Raw genomic sequence first — 18235 nt, forward strand, 5'->3', positions numbered from 1 at the left:
GGGTGAACAGGCAGTGGCTCGGGTGGTAGATGTCCTTGATGATCTTTATGGCCTTCCTGTAACATCGGGTGGTGTAGGTGTCCTGGAGGGCAGGTAGTTTGCCCCCGATGATGCGTTGTGCAGACCTCACTACCCTCTGGAGAGCCTTACGGTTGAGGGCGGAGCAGTTGCCGTACCAGGCGGTGATACAGCCCGCCAGGATGCTCTCGGTTGTGCCTCTGTAGAAGTTTGTGAGTGCTTTTGGTGACAAGCCGAATTTCCTCAGCCTCCTGAGGTTGAAGAGGCGCTGCTGCGCCTTCTTCACGATGCTGTCTGTGTGAGTGGACCAATTCAGTTTGTCTGTGATGTGTATGCCGAGGAACTTAAAACTTGCTACTCTCTCCACTACTGTTCCATCGATGTGGATAGGGGGGTGTTCCCTCTGCTGTTTCCTGAAGTCCACAATCATCTCCTTGGTTTTGTTGACGTTGAGTGTGAGGTTATTTTCCTGACACCACACTCCGAGGGCCCTCACCTCCTCCCTGTAGGCCGTCTCGTCGTTGTTGGTAATCAAGCCTACCACTGTTGTGTCGTCCGCAAACTTGATGATTGAGTTGGAGGCGTGCGTGGCCACGCAGTCGTGGGTGAACAGGGAGTACAGGAGAGGGCTCAGAACGCACCCTTGTGGGGCCCCAGTGTTGAGGATCAGCGGGGAGGAGATGTTGTTACCTACCCTCACCACCTGGGGGTGGCCCGTCAGGAAGTCCAGTACACATGTTGCACAGGGCGGGGTCAAGACCCAGGGTCTCGAGCTTGATGACGAGCTTGGAGGGTACTATGGTGTTGAATGCCGAGCTGTAGTCGATGAACAGCATTCTCACGTAGGTATTCCTCTTGTCCAGATGGGTTAGGGCAGTGTGCAGTGTGGTTGAGATTGCATCATCTGTGGACCTATTTGAGCGGAAAGCAAATTGGAGTGGGTCTAGGGAGTCAGGTAGGGTGGAGGTGATATGGTCCTTGACTAGTCTCTCAAAGCACTTCATGATGACGGAAGTGAGTGCTACGGGGCGGTAGTCGTTTAGCTCAGTTACCTTAGCTTTCTTGGGAACAGGAACGATGGTGGCCCTCTTGAAGCATGTGGGAACAGCAGACTGGTATAGGGATTGATTGAATATGTCCGTAAACACACCAGCCAGCTGGTCTGCGCATGCTCTGAGGGCGCGGCTGGGGATGCCGTCTGGGCCTGCAGCCTTGCGAGGGTTAACACGTTTAAATGTTTTACTCACCTCGGCTGCAGTGAAGGAGAGACCACATTTTTCCGTTGCAGGCAGTGTCAGTGGCACTGTATTGTCCTCAAAGCGGGCAAAAAAGTTATTTAGTCTGCCTGGGAGCAAGACATCCTGGTCCGTGACTGGGCTGGATTTCTTCCTGTAGTCCGTGATTGACTGTAGACCCTGCCACATGCCTCTTGTGTCTGAGCCGTTGAATTGGGATTCTACTTTGTCTCTGTACTGACGCTTAGCTTGTTTGATAGCCTTACGGAGGGAATAGCTGCATTGTTTGTATTCAGTCATGTTACCAGACACCTTGCCCTGATTGAAAGCAGTGGTTCGCGCTTTCAGTTTCACACGAATGCTGCCATCAATCCAAGGTTTCTGGTTAGGGAATGTTTTAATCGTTGCTATGGGAATGACGTCTTCAACGCACGTTCTAATGAACTCGCACACCGAATCAGCGTATTCGTCAATGTTGTTATTTGACGCAATACGAAACATGTCCCAGTCCACGTGATGGAAGCAGTCTTGGAGTGTGGAGTCAGCTTGGTCGGACCAGCGTTGGACAGACCTCAGCGTGGGAGCTTCTTTTTTTAGCTTTTGTCTGTAGGCAGGTATCAGCAAAATGGAGTTGTGGTCAGCTTTTCCGAAAGGGGGGCGGGGCAGGGCCTTATATGCGTCGCAGAAGTTAGAGTAACAGTGATCCAAGGTTTTTCCGCCCCTGGTTGCGCAATCGATATGCTGATAAAATTTAGGGAGTCTTGTTTTCAGATTAGCCTTGTTAAAATCCCCAACAACGATGAATGCAGCCTCCGGGTAAATGGTTTCCAGTTTGCAAAGAGTTAAATAAAGTTCGTTCAGAGCCATCGATGTGTCTGCTTGGGGGGGATATATACGGCTGTGATTATAATCGAAGAGAATTCTCTTGGTAGGTAATGCGGTCTACATTTGATTGTGAGGAATTCTAAGTCAGGTGAACAGAAGGATTTGAGTTCCTGTATGTTTCTTTCATCGCACAATGCCTCGTTAGCCATAAGGCATACACCCCCACCCCTCTTCTTACCAGAAAGGTGTTTGTTTCTGTCGGCGCGATGCGTGGAGAAACCCGTTGGCTGCACCGCATCGGATAGCGTCTCTCCAGTGAGCCATGTTTCCGTGAAGCACAGAACGTTACAGTCTCTGATGTCCCTCTGGAATGCTGCCCTTGCTCGGATTTCATCAACCTTGTTGTCAAGAGACTGGACATTGGCAAGAAGAATGTTAGGAAGTGGGGCACGATGTGCCCGTCTCCCTAGTCTGACCAGAAGACCGCTACGTTTCCCTCTTTTTCGGAGTCGTTTTTTGGGGTCGCTGCATGCGATCCATTCCGTTGTCCTGTTTGTAAGGCAGAACACAGGATCCGCGTCGCGAAAAACATATTCTTGGTCGTACTGATGGTGAGTTGACGCTGATCTTATATACAGTAGTTCTTCTCGGCTGTATGTAATGAAACCTAAGATGACCTGAGGTACTAATGTAAGAAATAACACGTAAAAAAACAAAAAACTGCATAGTTTCCTCTTACGCAGGCCTGCAATCTAAAGGCCACGTAAAATAGTACATCATATACAGTGAGGGGAAATAGTATTTGATCCCCTGCTGATTTTTCACATTTGCCCACTGACAAAGAAATGATCAGTCTGACATCCTTGGAGAGCTCTTTGGTCTTGGCCATGGTGGAGAGTTTGGAATCTGATTGATTGATTGCTTCTGTGGACATGTGTCGTTTATACAGGTAACAAACTGAGATTAGGAGCACTGCCTTTAAGAATGTGCTCCTAATCTCAGCTCGTTACCTGTATAAAAGACACCTGGGAGCCAGAAATCTTTCTGATTTATAACAATTTATAACATTTTTGACATGCGTTTTTCTGGATTTGTGTTGTTATTCTGTCTCTCACTGTTCAAATTAACCTACCATTAAAATTATAGACTGATCATTTCTTTGTCAGTGGGAAAACGTAGAAAATCAGCAGGGGATCAAATACTTTTTTCTTTCACTGTAACGTCCCTTCACCACCACATATTCACAACCCCAAAAAATGTAGTACCACCATACAACAATATCACAATGTGTGCGTATGCATGTGTGTTTTTACCTGCTTATTTTTACCTGATTTTTATATCTGATTCTACTGCTTGCATCAGTTACCTGATGTGGAATAGAGTTCCATGTAGTCATGGCTCTATGTAGTACCCTGCGCCTTCCATATTCGGTTCTGGACTTGGGGACTGTGAAGAGACCTCTGGTGGCATGTCTTGTGTGGTGTGCGTGGGTGTCCGAGCTGTATGCTTCTTAACCATCTTAAATGCCTTCCTAACCATCTTAAATAAACATGCCCCATTCAAGAAATAGAACCAGGAACAGATATAGCCCTTGGTTCTCCCCAGACCTGACTGCCCTTAACCAACACAAAAACATCCTATGGCGTTCTGCATTAGCAACGAACAGCCCCCGTGATATGCAGCTGTTCAGGGAAGCTAGAAACCATTATACACAGGCAGTTAGAAAAGCCAAGGCTAGCTTTTTCAAGCAGAAATTTGCTTCCTGCAACACTAACTCAAAAAGGTTCTGGGACACTGTAAAGTCCATGGAGAATAAGAACACCTCCTCCCAGCTGCCCACTGCACTGAAGATAGGAAACACTGTCACCACTGATAAATCCACCATAATTGAGAATTTCAATAAGCATTTTTCTACGGCTGGCCATGCTTTCCACCTGGCTACTCCTACCCCGGTCAACAGCACTGCACCCCCCACAGCAACTCGCCCAAGCCTTCCCCATTTCTCCTTCTCCCAAATCTGTTCAGCTGATGTTCTGAAAGAGCTGCAAAATCTGGGCCCCTACAAATCAGCCGGGCTAGACAATCTGGACCCTTTCTTTCTAAAATGATCTGCCGAAATTGTTGCCACCCCTATTACTAGCCTGTTCAACCTCTCTTTCGTGTCGTCTGAGATTCCCAAAGATTGGAAAGCAGCTGCGGTCATCTCCCTCTTCAAAGGGGGGGACACTCTTGACCCAAACTGCTACAGACCTATATCTATCCTACCATGCCTTTCTAAGGTCTTCGAAAGCCAAGTCAACAAACAGATTACCGACCATTTCGAATCTCACCATACCTTCTCTGCTATGCAATCTGGTTTCAGAGCTGGTCATGGGTGCACCTCAGCCACGCTCAAGGTCCTAAACGATATCTTAACCGCCATCGATAAGAAACATTACTGTGCAGCTGTGTTCATTGATCTGGCCAAGGCTTTCGACTCTGTCAATCACCACATCCTCATCGGCAGACTCGACAGCCTTGGTTTCTCAAATGATTGCCTCGCCTGGTTGACCAACTGTCAAATCGGAGGGTCTGCTGTCCGTACCTCTGGCAGTCTCTATGGGGGTGCCACAGGGTTCAATTCTTGGACCAACACTCTTCTCTGTATACATCAATGAGGTCGCTCTTGCTGCTAGTGAGTGTCTGATGCACCTCTACGCAGACGACACCATTCTGTATACTTCTGGCCCTTCTTTGGACACTGTGTTAACAACCCTCCAGGCAAGCTTCAATGCCATACAACTCTCCTTCTGTGGCCTCCAATTGCTCTTAAATACAAGTAAAACTAAATGCATGCTCTTCAACCGATCGCTACCCGCACCTGCCCGCCTGTCCAACATCACTACTCTGGACGGCTCTGACTTAGAATACGTGGACAACTACAAATACTTAGGTGTCTGGTTAGACTCTCCTTCCAGACCCATATAAAATATCTCCAATCCAAAGTTAAATCTAGAATTGGCTTCCTATTTCGCAACAAAGCATCCTTCACTCATGCTGCCAAACATACCCTTGTAAAACTGACCATCCTACCAATCCTCGACTTTGGCGATGTCATTTACAAAATAGCCTCCAATACCCTACTCAACAAATTGGATGCACATCACATCACAGTTTTGTCACCAAAGCCCCATAAACTACCCACCATTGCGACCTGTACACTCTCGTTGGCTGGCCCTCGCTTCATACTCGTCGCCAAACCCACTGGCTCCATGTCATCTACAAGACCCTGCTAGGTAAAGTCCCCCCTTATCTCAGCTCGCTGGTCACCATAGCATCTCCCACCTGTAGCACACGCTCCAGCAGGTATATCGCTCCAGTCACCCCCAAAACCAATTCTTTCTTTGGCCCCCTCTCCTTCCAGTTCTCTGCTGCCAATGACTGGAACGAACTACAAAAATCTCTGACACTGGAAACACTTATCTCCCTCACTAGCTTTAAGCACCAACTGTCAGAGCAGCTCACAGATTACTGCACCTGTACATAGCCCACCTATATTTTAGCCCAAACAACTACCTCTTTCCATACTGTATTTTATTTATTTATTTATTTTCCTCCTTTGCACCCCATTATTTTTATTTCTACTTTGCACATTCTTCCATTGCAAATCTACCATTCCAGTGTTTTACCTGCTATATTGTATTTACTTTGCCACCATGGCCTTTTTTTGCCCTTACCTCCCTTATCTCACCTCATTTGCTCACATCGTATATGACTTGTTTATACTGTATTATTGACTATGTTTGTTTTACTCCATGTGTAACTCTGTGTCGTTGTATGTGTCGAACTGCTTTGCTTTATCCTGGCCAGGTCGCAATTGTAAATGAGAACTTGTTCTCAACTTGCCTACCTGGTTAAATAAAGGTGAAATAAAATTTAAAAAATGCTAGAATTTTAAAACGGACAGCTCGGTACATTCAGCTTGTCAATCTTTGACTTCATCATTACTTGTTATTGTAAATCTCTCTTCCACTTTGAACTGCACATCATTAATGTTAGCTCTCCATGTACTTTTATGGGCCAGCCGTGCCGCCATGTTCTGAGCCAACTGCAATTTTCCTAAGTCCCCCTTTGTGGCACCTGACCACACTACTGAACAGTAGTCCAGGTGCAACAAAACCAGGGCCTGTAGGACCTACCTTGTTGATGGTGTTAAGAAGACAGAGTAGCGCTTCATCAAATCAAATTTTATTTGTCACATACACATGGTTAGCAGATGTTAATGCGAGTGTAGCGAAATGCTTGTGCTTCTAGTTCCGACAATGCAGTAATAACCAACAAGTAATCTAACTAACAATTCCTAAACTACTGTCTTATACACAGTGTAAGGGGATAAATAATATGTACATAAGGATATATGAATGAGTGATGGTACAGAGCAGCATAGGCAAGATACAGTAGATGGTATCGAGTACAGTATATACATATGAGATGAGTATGTAAACAAAGTGGCATAGTTAAAGTGGCTAGTGATACATGTATTACATAAGGATGCAGTCGATGATATAGAGTACAGTATATACGTATGCATATGAGATGAATAATGTAGGGTAAGTAACACTATATAAGATAGCATTGTTTAAAGTGGCTAGTGATATATTTACATCATTTCCCATCAATTCCCATTATTAAAGTGGCTGGAGTTGAGTCAGTGTGTTGGCAGCAGCCACTCAATGTTAGTGGTGGCTGTTTAACAGTCTGATGGCCTTGAGATAGAAGCTGTTTTTCAGTCTCTCGGTCCCAGCTTTGATGCACCTGTACTGACCTCGCCTTCTGGATGATAGCGGGGTGAACAGGCAGTGGCTCGGGTGGTTGATGTCCTTGATGATCTTTATGGCCTTCCTGCAACATAGGGTGGTGTAGGTGTCCTGGAGGGCAGGTAGTTTGCCCCCGGTGATGCGTTGTGCAGACCTCACTACTCTCTGGAGAGCCTTACGGTTGAGGGCGGAGCAGTTGCCGTACCAGGCGGTGATACAGCCCGCCAGGATGTTCTCGATTGTGCATCTGTAGAAGTTTGTGAGTGCTTTTGGTGACAAGCCGAATTTCTTCAGCCTCCTGAGGTTGAAGAGGCGCTACTGCGCCTTCTTCACGATGCTGTCTGTGTGAGTGGACCAATTCAGTTTGTCTGTGATGTGTATGCCGAGGAACTTAAAACTTGCTACTCTCTCCACTACTGTTCCATCGATGTGGATAGGGGGGTGTTCCCTCTGCTGTTTCCTGAAGTTCACAATCATCTCCTTAGTTTTGTTGATGTTGAGTGTGAGGTTATTTTCCTGACACCACACTCCGAGGGCCCTCACCTCCTCCCTGTAGGCCGTCTCGTCGTTGTTGGTAATCAAGCCTACCACTGTTGTGTCGTCCGCAAACTTGATGATTGAGTTGGAGGCGTGCGTGGCCACGCAGTCGTGGTGAACAGGGAGTACAGGAGAGGGCTCAGAACGCACCCATGTGGGGCCCCAGTGTTGAGGATCAGCGGGGAGGAGATGTTGTTACCTACCCTCACCACCTGGGGGCAGCCCGTCAGGAAGTCCAGTACCCAGTTGCACAGGGCGGGGTCGAGACCCAGGGTCTCGAGCTTGATGACGAGCTTGGAGGGTACTATGGTGTTGAATGCCGAGCTGTAGTCGATGAACAGCATTCTCACATAGGTATTCCTCTTGTCCAGATGGGTTAGGGCAGTGTGCAGTGTGGTTGAGATCGCATCGTCTGTGGACCTATTTGGGCGGTAAGCAAATTGGAGTGGGTCTAGGGTGTCAGGTAGGGTGGAGGTGATATGGTCCTTGACTAGTCTCTCAAAGCACTTCATGATGATGGAAGTGAGTGCTACGGGCGGTAGTCGTTTAGCTCAGTTACCTTAGCTTTCTTGGGAACAGGAACAATGGTGGCCCTCTTGAAGCATGTTTGTACAGCAGACTGGTATAGGGATTGATTGAATATGTCCGTAAACAAACCAGCCAGCTGGTCTGCGGCTGGGGATGCCGTCTGGGCCTGCAGCCTTGCGAGGGTTAACACGTTTAAATGTTTTACTCACCTCGGCTGCAGTGAAGGAGAGACCGCATGTTTCCGTTGCTGGCCGTGTCAGTGGCACTGTATTGTCCTCAAAGCGGGCAAAAAAGTTATTTAGTCTGCCTGGGAGCAAGACATCCTGGTCCGTGACTGGGCTGGATTTCTTCCTGTAGTCCGTGATTGACTGTAGACCCTGCCACATACATCTTGTGTCTGAGCCGTTGAATTGAGATTCTACTTTGTCTCTGTACTGACGCTTAGCTTGTTTGATAGCCTTGCGGAGGGAATAGCTGCACTGTTTGTACTCGGTCATGTTACCAGACACCTTGCCCTGATTAAAAGCAGTGGTTCGCGCTTTCAGTTTCACGCGAATGCTGCCATCAATCCACAGTTTCTGGTTAGGGAATGTTTTAATCGTTGCTATGGGAACGACATCTTCAACGCACGTTCTAATGAACTCGCACACCGAATCAGCGTATTCGTCAATGTTGTTATCTGACGCAATACGAAACATGTCCCAGTCCACGTGATGGAAGCAGTCTTGGAGTGTGGAGTCAGCTTGGTCGGACCAGCGTTGGACAGACCTCAGCGTGGGAGCTTCTTGTTTTAGTTTTTGTCTGTAGGCAGGTATCAGCAAAATGGAGTCGTGGTCAGCTTTTCCGAAAGGGGGGCGGGGCAGGGCCTTATATGCGTTGCGGAAGTTAGAGTAACAGTGATCCAAGGTTTTTCCACCCCTGGTTGCGCAATCGATATGCTGATAAAATTTAGGGAGTCTTGTTTTCACATTGGCCTTGTTAAAATCCCCAGCAACAATGAATGCAGCCTCCGGATAAATGGTTTCTAGTTTGCAAAGAGTTAAATAAAGTTCGTTCAGAGCCATCGATGTGTCTGCTTGGGGGGGGGGAATATATACGGCTGTGATTATAATCGAAGAGAATTCTCTTGGTAGGTAATGCGGTCTACATTTGATTGTGAGGAATTCTAAATCAGGTGAACAGAAGGATTTGAGTTCCTGTATGTTTCTTTCATCGCACCATGTCTCGTTAGCCATAAGGCATACGCCCCCACCCCTCTTCTTACCAGAAAGGTGTTTGTTTCTGTCGGCGCGATGCGTGGAGAAACCCGTTGGCTGCACCGCTTCGGATAGCGTCTCTCCAGTGAGCCGTGTTTCCGTGAAGCACAGAACGTTAGTCTCTGATGTCCCTCTGGAATGCTACCCTTGCTCGGATTTCATCAACCTTGTTGTCAAGAGACTGGACATTGGCAAGAAGAATGCTAGGGAGTGGTGCACGGTGTGCCCGTCTCCCTAGTCTGACCAGAAGACCGCCTCGTTTCCCTCTTTTTCTGAGTCGTTTTTTTGGGTCGCTGCATGCGATCCATTCTGTTGTCCTGTTTGTAAGGCAGAACACAGGATCCCTGTCGCGAAAAACATATTCTTGGTCGTACTGATGGTGAGTTGACGCTGATCTTATATACAGTAGTTCTTCTCGACTGTATGTAATGAAACCTAAGATGACCTGGGGTACTAATGTAAGAAATAACACGAAAAAAAAACAAAAAAACTGCATAGTTTCCTAGGAACGCGAAGCGAGGCGGCCATCTCTGTCGGCGCCGGAAGTGTGACATACTGGACATTATGGACAGACTTCTCCACATCATAGTATCTGTTGTATCAATATGTTTTGACCATTTTACAATTCAGGGTTACACCAAGCACCTCAACTTGCTCAATTTTCACATGATTCATTACAAGACGTTGAGATTCAGGGTTTAGTGAATTATCTGTCCCAAATACAATGCCTTTAGTTTTGGAAATATTGAGGACTAACTCATTCCTTGCTACCCATTCTGAAACTAACTGCAGCTCTTTGGTAAGTGTTGCAGTCAGGTGAAAATACATTGTAAACAGAAAATAGCCAGCAATAAAAATGTTATACAGTGTCATTATGGATTTTCTGAATATTTAATTTAGCAAATGCTTTTATCCAAAGTGACAGTCATGCTTGCATACATTTTATGTACGGTGGTCCCGGGAATCTAACCCACTATCCTGGCGTTGCAAGCGTCATGCTCTACTAACTGAGCTACAGAAGACAGGGCTCAGTGTAACTAACAGATTATTCTCTTCTTCTCCTCCAGACCTCATATTCCCATCAGCAAGCTTGGCGTGTCAGAGTCCTATGACGCCTACATCAGCCGGAGCTTCCAGGTCACCAGGGAGATTCTGACAGAGTGCAAAAACCTGGGTAAGATGGACCAAAGCAGACTAGACAGTCACTGTGATGTAACACTATGCTACATATTCAGTGTTCCAGAGGATGGGCCTGAGCAAGGCTTTGTGCAGAATCCCTGATCTACAAATCATCCTGCATCCTAAACAACTACTCATGATGTGGTCAAGATTAGCAAATCTGTGCAACTAATCGCTCTGGATGATCCCCTCGAAAATAGATTTAATAAAGACATTTATAATGATGGGGAATAGGAATGAGAGGGCTACTTAGTGTTGGGAAGGGATTGAATGTGGGTATGAGGTGTGTTCAAAGGCTTCAGTGCTGTACAAAATAGCTAAGAATGAGTTAGTCCAAGCAAGGATTACAATCACATTGATGTGTAATAATGTGATTGTGTTTGTGAATGTGATTGACTCTACATACAGTAATGAGAGAAAATTGACAGGCCTACTCACAATGCTTGGACAGGAAACATTCAGTGCATCCATGAGATATGGCTTCAGTTCATATCAGGAGAGAGTTGACACTGGTAGCGGAGTGGTCATCACCTCTTAATCGGGGAACAGGAGGGGACGAGGCTGTGAATACAAATAGCCAATGCATTCCATTACATAAGCGCCATCTTAGGTTTGGGCAACAAGTGACGATGCTTTACTTGCTGAGCATATGGAAGTTTCTACTGTCTTTCTCTTTAATGCCGAAATCAATTCAGAATGATTTGATTAGCTTCCATCCATTTAAGAGGTTGACGGCGCATTTTGTCACATGGCAAATGGATGAAACCACAGACATCAGCAGTCGCTCGCAGTTGTTAGTTATAGTCGGGTAATGTGGATGATCAGGGCTTTATTCAGGAACATTTCTTGGGATACTTTTGTGTCAAATGAGCAAGGTGCGCAGTCTGTTGGACATCTCAGAATTAACAAAGTCAGAGTTTAACTTCATGGAGAAGCTTGTTGCACAAACTTATGACGGCACTTCTGTTACGGAATTGCATTGGCTATTTGTATTCACAGCTAACAACTGCGAGCGACAGCTGATTTGCCATGTGCCAAAATGCTCTGCGTCAACCAGTCTTTTAATCTCACTTTTAATGGATTATGCGATGGAAGCTGTCAAATCATTCTGAATTGATTTTGTCTCAAAGAAGATGATCAAAGAAGAAGACCGTAGAAACGTCCATATGCTCAGCAAATAAAGCATTGTAACATCTGATGTGGGCAATGAGGGTTCCTCAACAAAAAATCCACTACATTGTTTGGGAGCGTTAGCAGCAATTCTAGCAGAGAGAACTGCACTCTGGTAGCTAAACTAGCTACTTGCTACACATTTTGTTTTATAAACGGCACTAACGCAACACAAAAATAAAGTTATAAAACCAAGAAAACAATATATACTTTACCTTCGTGTCCTGTAGTTTGAAGAAACTAATTTGAATTGAATATCTTAAAAACGCTTAACTATTTTCACTATGCCAATCTCAATCTAACCAACAATGTCACCAACTCACCAAGCTTCTAAATCACACATGCTTATTACTTATTACAACAAGTCAGTTCATACTGCAAAAGCTTTGATTGGTTGGAGGACTTGCGCCGAAAGTCGTCATGATTACCATGTAGGTCTATGGAAGGGGTTGAGGACCACGAGCCTCCTAGGTTTTGTATTGAAATAAATTTAGCCGGAGGAGGATGGAAAATAGCTGTCGTCCAGCTACACCATGGTGCTACCCTAGAGGGTGCTGTTGAGACTACTATAGACCTTCATTGCAAAACAGTGTGTTTTAATCAGGTACTTGGTGAAGTGAATATAATTGTATCTATTTCTGAAATTCACTGATTAGGATGGTCCTCCCCTTTCTCTTCTGAGTAGCCTCCACTGGTCCATGTACTTTAAGTGATGGTATTTGTTAGTGTGTATAAGTAGATATGTACTGTAAGTAAGTTATGTGTGGTAGGTAGCCTAGCGGTTAAGAGCGTTGGACCAATAACTGAAAGGTTTGAATCTGCGAGCCGGCTAGGTGAAAAACCTGTTGATGTGCCCTTGAGCAAGGCACTTAACCCAAATTGCTCTGGTAAGTCGCTCTGGATAAGAATGTCTGCTAAATGACAAAAAATGTAAACGTATGTAACCTCTGTGGTCTCAAACAGGAAACACTGTGCTGATCGTGGCCCATGCTTCCTCCCTGGAGGCATGTACTCGCCAGATGCAGGGCCTCAGCCCACAGAACGCCAAGGACTTTGTACAAGTGGTCAGGAAGGTCAGCATGCTTTCTTTAGGACATCTCTTGATCTGCTATCTCTTGCTTTCTATCCCGCTTTCTTTTGCTCTCTCCCTTCTAATGTATCTTGTTTTCTCCCTCTTTATCCCTTTCTCTCTGCCTCCTTTCTGTCTCTGCCTCTGCCCGCCCTGCACACTTCTCTAATGACACCAGTTTGTCCCTCAATACACATCCATCTCTCCTTCTCTCCCTGTATAGATTCCTTACCTAGGTTTCTGTGCGGCTGAGGAGATGGGGGAGACAGGAGTGTGGCAGCTGGTGGACCCGCCCATCCTTCCATTAACCCACGGGCCCAATCACAGCTTCAATTGGAGGGAGACGCTACAGCAGGACTGAGGAATTCCTGCCTCGCCCCCACCTCCCAGCAGCCCAGAGAGACACTGCTGAGCTAAGACGGATGTAGCCAACACAAAGCTAACATTTCCTCTGCTATCTAACTAGCGCGGTAAACATATACACACACACACACCGCTATCAAAACCAGACCAAAAATGCCCTGCCTTCCATCGCATATGCTGTGTAAACACACTCATTGAATGAGTCTATATACACTGAGGGTACAAAACATTAGGAATGAGTTGAACAGCCTCAATTCGTTGGGGCGTGGACATATTGAAAGCGTTCCACAGGGATGCTGGCCCATGTTGATTCTTATGCTTCCCACAGTTGTCAAGTTGGCTGGATGTTCTTTGGCTGGTGGACCAATTGTTGATACACACGGCAAACTATTGAGCATGAAAAACCCAGCAGCGTTGCAGTTCTTTACACACTCAAACCGGTGCGCCTGGCACTTGCTACCATACCTCGTTCAAAGGCACTTCAATATTTTGTCTTGCCCATTCACCCGCTGAATGGCACACATACATAATCCATGTCTCAAGGCTTAAAAATCCTTCTTTAACCTGTGTCCTCCCCTTCGTCTACACTGATTGAAGTGGATTTAACAGGTGTCATCAATAAAGGATCATAGCTTTCACCTGGATTCACCTGGTCAGTTTATGTCATGGAAAGAGCAGGTGTTCCTAATATGTTGTACAATCAGTGTATATTGCAGCATTGAGATAAACACTACCGTTCTAAAGTTTGGGGTCACTTAGAAATGTTGGTGTTTTTGAAAGAAAGGCAAATCCCCCCCCCCCCCATTTAAAATAACATCAGATTGATCAGAAATACAGTGTGGACCTTGTTAATGTTGTAAATGACTATTGTAGCTGGAAACGGCAGATTTTTTTAATAGAATATCTACATAGGCATACAGAGGCCCATTATCAGCAACCATCACTCCTGTGTTCCAATGGCACGTTGTGTTAGCTAATTCAAGTTTATAATTTTAAAAGGCTAATTGATCGTTAGAAAACCCTTTTGCAATTATGTTAGCACAGCTGAACACTGTTGTTCTGATTAAAGAAGCAATAAAACTGGCCGTCTTTAGACTAGTGGAGCATCTGGAGCATCAGTATTTGTGGGTTTAATTACAGGCTCAAAATGGCCTGAAACAAAGAACTTTCTTCTGAAACCCATCGGTCTATTCTTGTTCTGAGAAATGAAGGCTATTCCATGAGAGAAATTGACAAGAAACTGAAGATCTCGTACAATGCTGTGTACTACTCCCTTCACAGAACCGCACCAACTGGCTTTAACCAGAATAGAAAGAGGAGTGGGAGGTCCCGGTGTACAACTGAGCAAGAGGACAAGTATATTAGTGTCTAGTTTGAGAAACAGACGCCTCACAAGTCCTCAACTGGCAGCTTCATTAAATGGTACCCGCAAAACACCAGTCTCAACGTCAACAGTGAAGAGGCGATTGTCCAGGGATGCTGGCCTTCCAGGCCTTCCAGGCCTTCTAGTCATTTAACACATTAACAATGTCTACACTGTATTTCTGATCAATTTGATGTTATAGTATATTTTGAACGGTAGTGTATATTGTAGAATATATTGATATGTATTGAAGATATATGCTTTAATGCACTATTTGTGAATGAGGAGGTGTGTGTATTGGCCAGAGCACAAAGGACAGGAGCAGGGCAGCAAAATCTCCAAGTTGCCCTTTCCCCTCCCTTCCCTATGCCTCACTGAATGGGGAGAGCGCTTCATGAAAACGTGTCGTATTTCTGAGCCATTGTTGATGGCTAACAAACTTAGTGTCATGAGAAGGGGATGTTTCAGAGAGCCGACGCTTTGGTGCCACCTTTTTAAAAAATAAACATGGCTGCTTTCTCATACACTGTGACGAGAAGAGACCTGCACAAGAAACCCCTTGTCTGCTAGAATCTTCCATGGCTCTAAAAATGTGACGTTCAATGTACTCAGTCATTTCACCCGCTGCATAAAGCCTCCTCAAAAAGCACAAATCTAGGCCTGAATCTTGACAATCAGATGAGAGCTGTCACTTTTAGCTTTAGGGTCGAGTTGGCTAGTTCAACCCTCCAACCATCCCTCAGCAACTCCAACCTAGCCGTAAACGCTTTGTTTAAAGACGTTTGTTTTGGAAAGGGTTAAACATTCAAGCTTTTAACATTTATTTGTTTTTGTCTTTTTCATTTGTGCAGTGCACATCCTGTTAAATGACAAGAGTGTTCATGTTTGTTAGCACATCTAAGAAAATGACATGCAGGTATGTCCAACCAATGAAGTCAGAGGGACGATGTCATGAGCAGTTTTACATATCAACCAGTGCCATGTGTTTTGGGACAGCTAGCTACTGCACATGAGACACCTAGGATGTAGCCAACCAACCAAACTACTCTTGCTGTCTGAATTATGATTTTTCTTCAAGGTGAAACCGAAATGGAGATGGTTGACAGTCATCACAGATGTCTTGAAGAAGCATTCGATCCTAATGATCCTTCTCAGAACCGTGTTGTGTTAAAAAGCACCAGCATATTTTCACTTTTTTTTCCTTCCTCAATGTATGTATGCTTTCCTTTTCCTTTATATAGTGACCTATGAGTGGAGACCTGGTAAATGTGCAATGTAACCCACACAGCCTCCCCCCCACTCCTCCGCCCCAAACGTCACCTTTGCTCAAAACCACGGACTAAACAGTACATTAAAACCAACATTGAGATGCTTCCTCTGGAAGGACTTTTTATTCATCGATTGCCAATATCAATATGTTTTGTCATGTCGATCAGTCACGTCACAAATATGTCTTCATTTGAGGCCAACTGTGTTTCGGTCTCCCCGCAAAGCTATACACAGTAATAACCTGTTTCTTTCACAACCTGATTAACGTCATTAGTAACCCAATCTACCGTATAACAAAGCAGTGCGCTTGCAACAACATGGCTGCAAACACAATATGCTGGCAGAAGTGGGAAAGCGTGGTCTTAGAAATTAAAACAATGCTTCTGTTACCCCCCCCCCCCTCTCTCACTGTTTTTCTCTCTCTCCCCTCTTTACTGTGCTCTATGCCATATCTTTGCACGGAGCACAAAGCTCTTCTCAGGACTCTCCCATTGTCTGTGTTTAGCCAGTGATATGTTTGCTCGATTAGAAAGTTATTTGAATATGTTGAAAGATTGGATATTTAAGTTGTTTATTTTAAATGTACGTGATTGCCTATATGAACCGGGGCATCACTATTATTGAAAAAAGGATATAATGATATGGTTGTCAAATGTAAGTACAATATATACAACAGCCTTCAAATGATAATGTATGAAACCATTCATTTATATTGTTGTAAAGGAGCGAATGCTTTAATGAATGAGTGAAGGAAACGTATTATTGGTTAAAGAAGTTACAGATCAATTTTTTCAATTAATTCCCCTTACTTGGTTTTGCAACTTCACTTTACCCTCGCACTGTTTCGTCCATCCTACTTGAGTTGGCAGTACTCCATCTATTGAAGTCGTCAGTACTCGACACAGTCTAGTCTTCCCACATTACTGTTAACTTGTTTTGTTGTAATTTTAATGGTAAGAAAAAACTTATTATTATTAATAATAACCTCCTCTGCGCTGTGCCAGACTGCTCTCACTATTTCCACAAGTGCTCTCCGTGCAAAAAGGGGAAATAAAACAAGCTCACAAACTATACATGAAAAAAAAGAAATCCTGTTAATGTTGTATTTATTGTTTTAAGATGTGTGCATTACACAGTGTTCCAGAAGGTTGTGTATTATATTTTGTTGCAAATGACTGCCTCTGTAATGATAAAGGATTGTGAAAATTATAGTGATCATGAACTGCTTAAGAAATATACAAATGATTTGCAAATAAATGTTTTATCTGCATTCATGTGTGATTTTGCAAAGATGCTACTATTAAATGCCACTAGGTGGCAATGTATGATTGGAGTATTTCAGTTGGACAGCACAGTTTTACCAGTTGATATACCATAGGCATTTAACTAGACATATTATACTCTGAGAAGGCATAGACCAAATTTCTGTCATTGCGCAGCAAGATTTTATCAGTTTTAGCTAGACATTTTTTCATTACACTGAGTGAATAGCATAGCCATGGGAAGTCGGGGTTCTGAGGGTGCTGCAGCACCCCCTGAAAAACCTTAATAAAAATATTACACTTTTTTTCTCAAGTAGTTCACTAGTCCTGTATTAGCCGACCAATGTATCCCTCCCTACATGATTGAGTGATGAGAAGGTGTTTCAGATATAATTATGCACTAAAGCTGTATTTTCTCACCATGGGAGTAAAGCCAATGACGTCATTGCTTGATTGAGCCTGCTGTCTGATCTAAAAGTCTATGGAGTCATTTTTTTGTAGCAAATATTGTGGCCTTTCACTGAGTGCACGACCAACCGTATCAGGAAAGAAGGTAAGACCCAGATGCAGACAACGTCGAATCGACAAATGGTTTAATAGTCCAAAAGGGGCAGGCAATAGACCGGTCAAGGCAGGCAGGGGTCAGTAAACCAGAGGTGGGGCAACAGTACCGGACGGCAGGCAGCCTCAGGGTAGGCAGAGGTCAACAATCCAGAGGTGAGGCAAAGGTACAGGTCGGCAGGCAGGGTCAGAGTCGGGACAGGCAATGGTCAAAACCAGAAGGGTGAGAAAAAGACTGGGAAAAGCAGGAGCTGAGAACAAAAACACTGGTTGACTTGACGAACTGGCAACGGTCAACCAGAGAACACATGTATAAATACACAGGGGATAATGCGGATTATGTGCAACACCTGGAGGGGGGTGGAGACTATCACAAGGACAGGTGAAACAGATTAGGGTGTGACAGATCATGCGAGTAGATACTGTAGGGTTATCCTTGTTCAATGCAGCTACTGGAGTTGTCTCAATGATGTTCCTATCTGCCAGGAAATTGTAGGATATTTAGGTTGACTCATTTTCCCTGGCTTTGTAAAGACTACAGCCTGACAGGAACCATATTTCCTTGTTCCAACTGTCGAAGGTAGGCTTTACAAAACAGCTGGTACTAGTTTTACAGGATCACGGGAGCAATGTTACCGTGCACTGTCCATCGAAGACTGCTAAATAATTATCTACAATGGCTGCTTCTGATGATTCCTCTTTCCAAAAGGAGCTGGACAACAAAATGTTGGCAAAACAAATGGCAAACGAGCAGTGCTGGAAAAGGTAACCAATTATCATACTTGAGTAAAAGTATAAATACCT

The 18235-nt window shown here is 44.7% G+C and overlaps 1 protein-coding gene across 1 annotated transcript in view; it reads left to right on the forward strand.

Annotated features, from left to right (window-relative positions):
* The window catches only part of ubash3ba (ubiquitin associated and SH3 domain containing Ba), a 68953-nt gene extending 52075 nt beyond the window's left edge, over positions 1-16878 (forward strand). The window contains exons 11-13 of the mRNA XM_064980742.1: positions 10263-10369; positions 12508-12617; positions 12837-16878. Of these exons, the coding sequence (XP_064836814.1) occupies positions 10263-10369; positions 12508-12617; positions 12837-12974 (355 nt within the window). The 3' untranslated portion in view covers positions 12975-16878. The remainder of the gene's footprint in view (positions 1-10262; positions 10370-12507; positions 12618-12836) is intronic.
* Positions 16879-18235: the final 1357 nt, after the last annotated feature.

The sequence above is a fragment of the Oncorhynchus masou genome, chromosome 12, assembly GCF_036934945.1.
Source record: "Oncorhynchus masou masou isolate Uvic2021 chromosome 12, UVic_Omas_1.1, whole genome shotgun sequence".
NCBI lineage: Eukaryota > Metazoa > Chordata > Actinopteri > Salmoniformes > Salmonidae > Oncorhynchus > Oncorhynchus masou.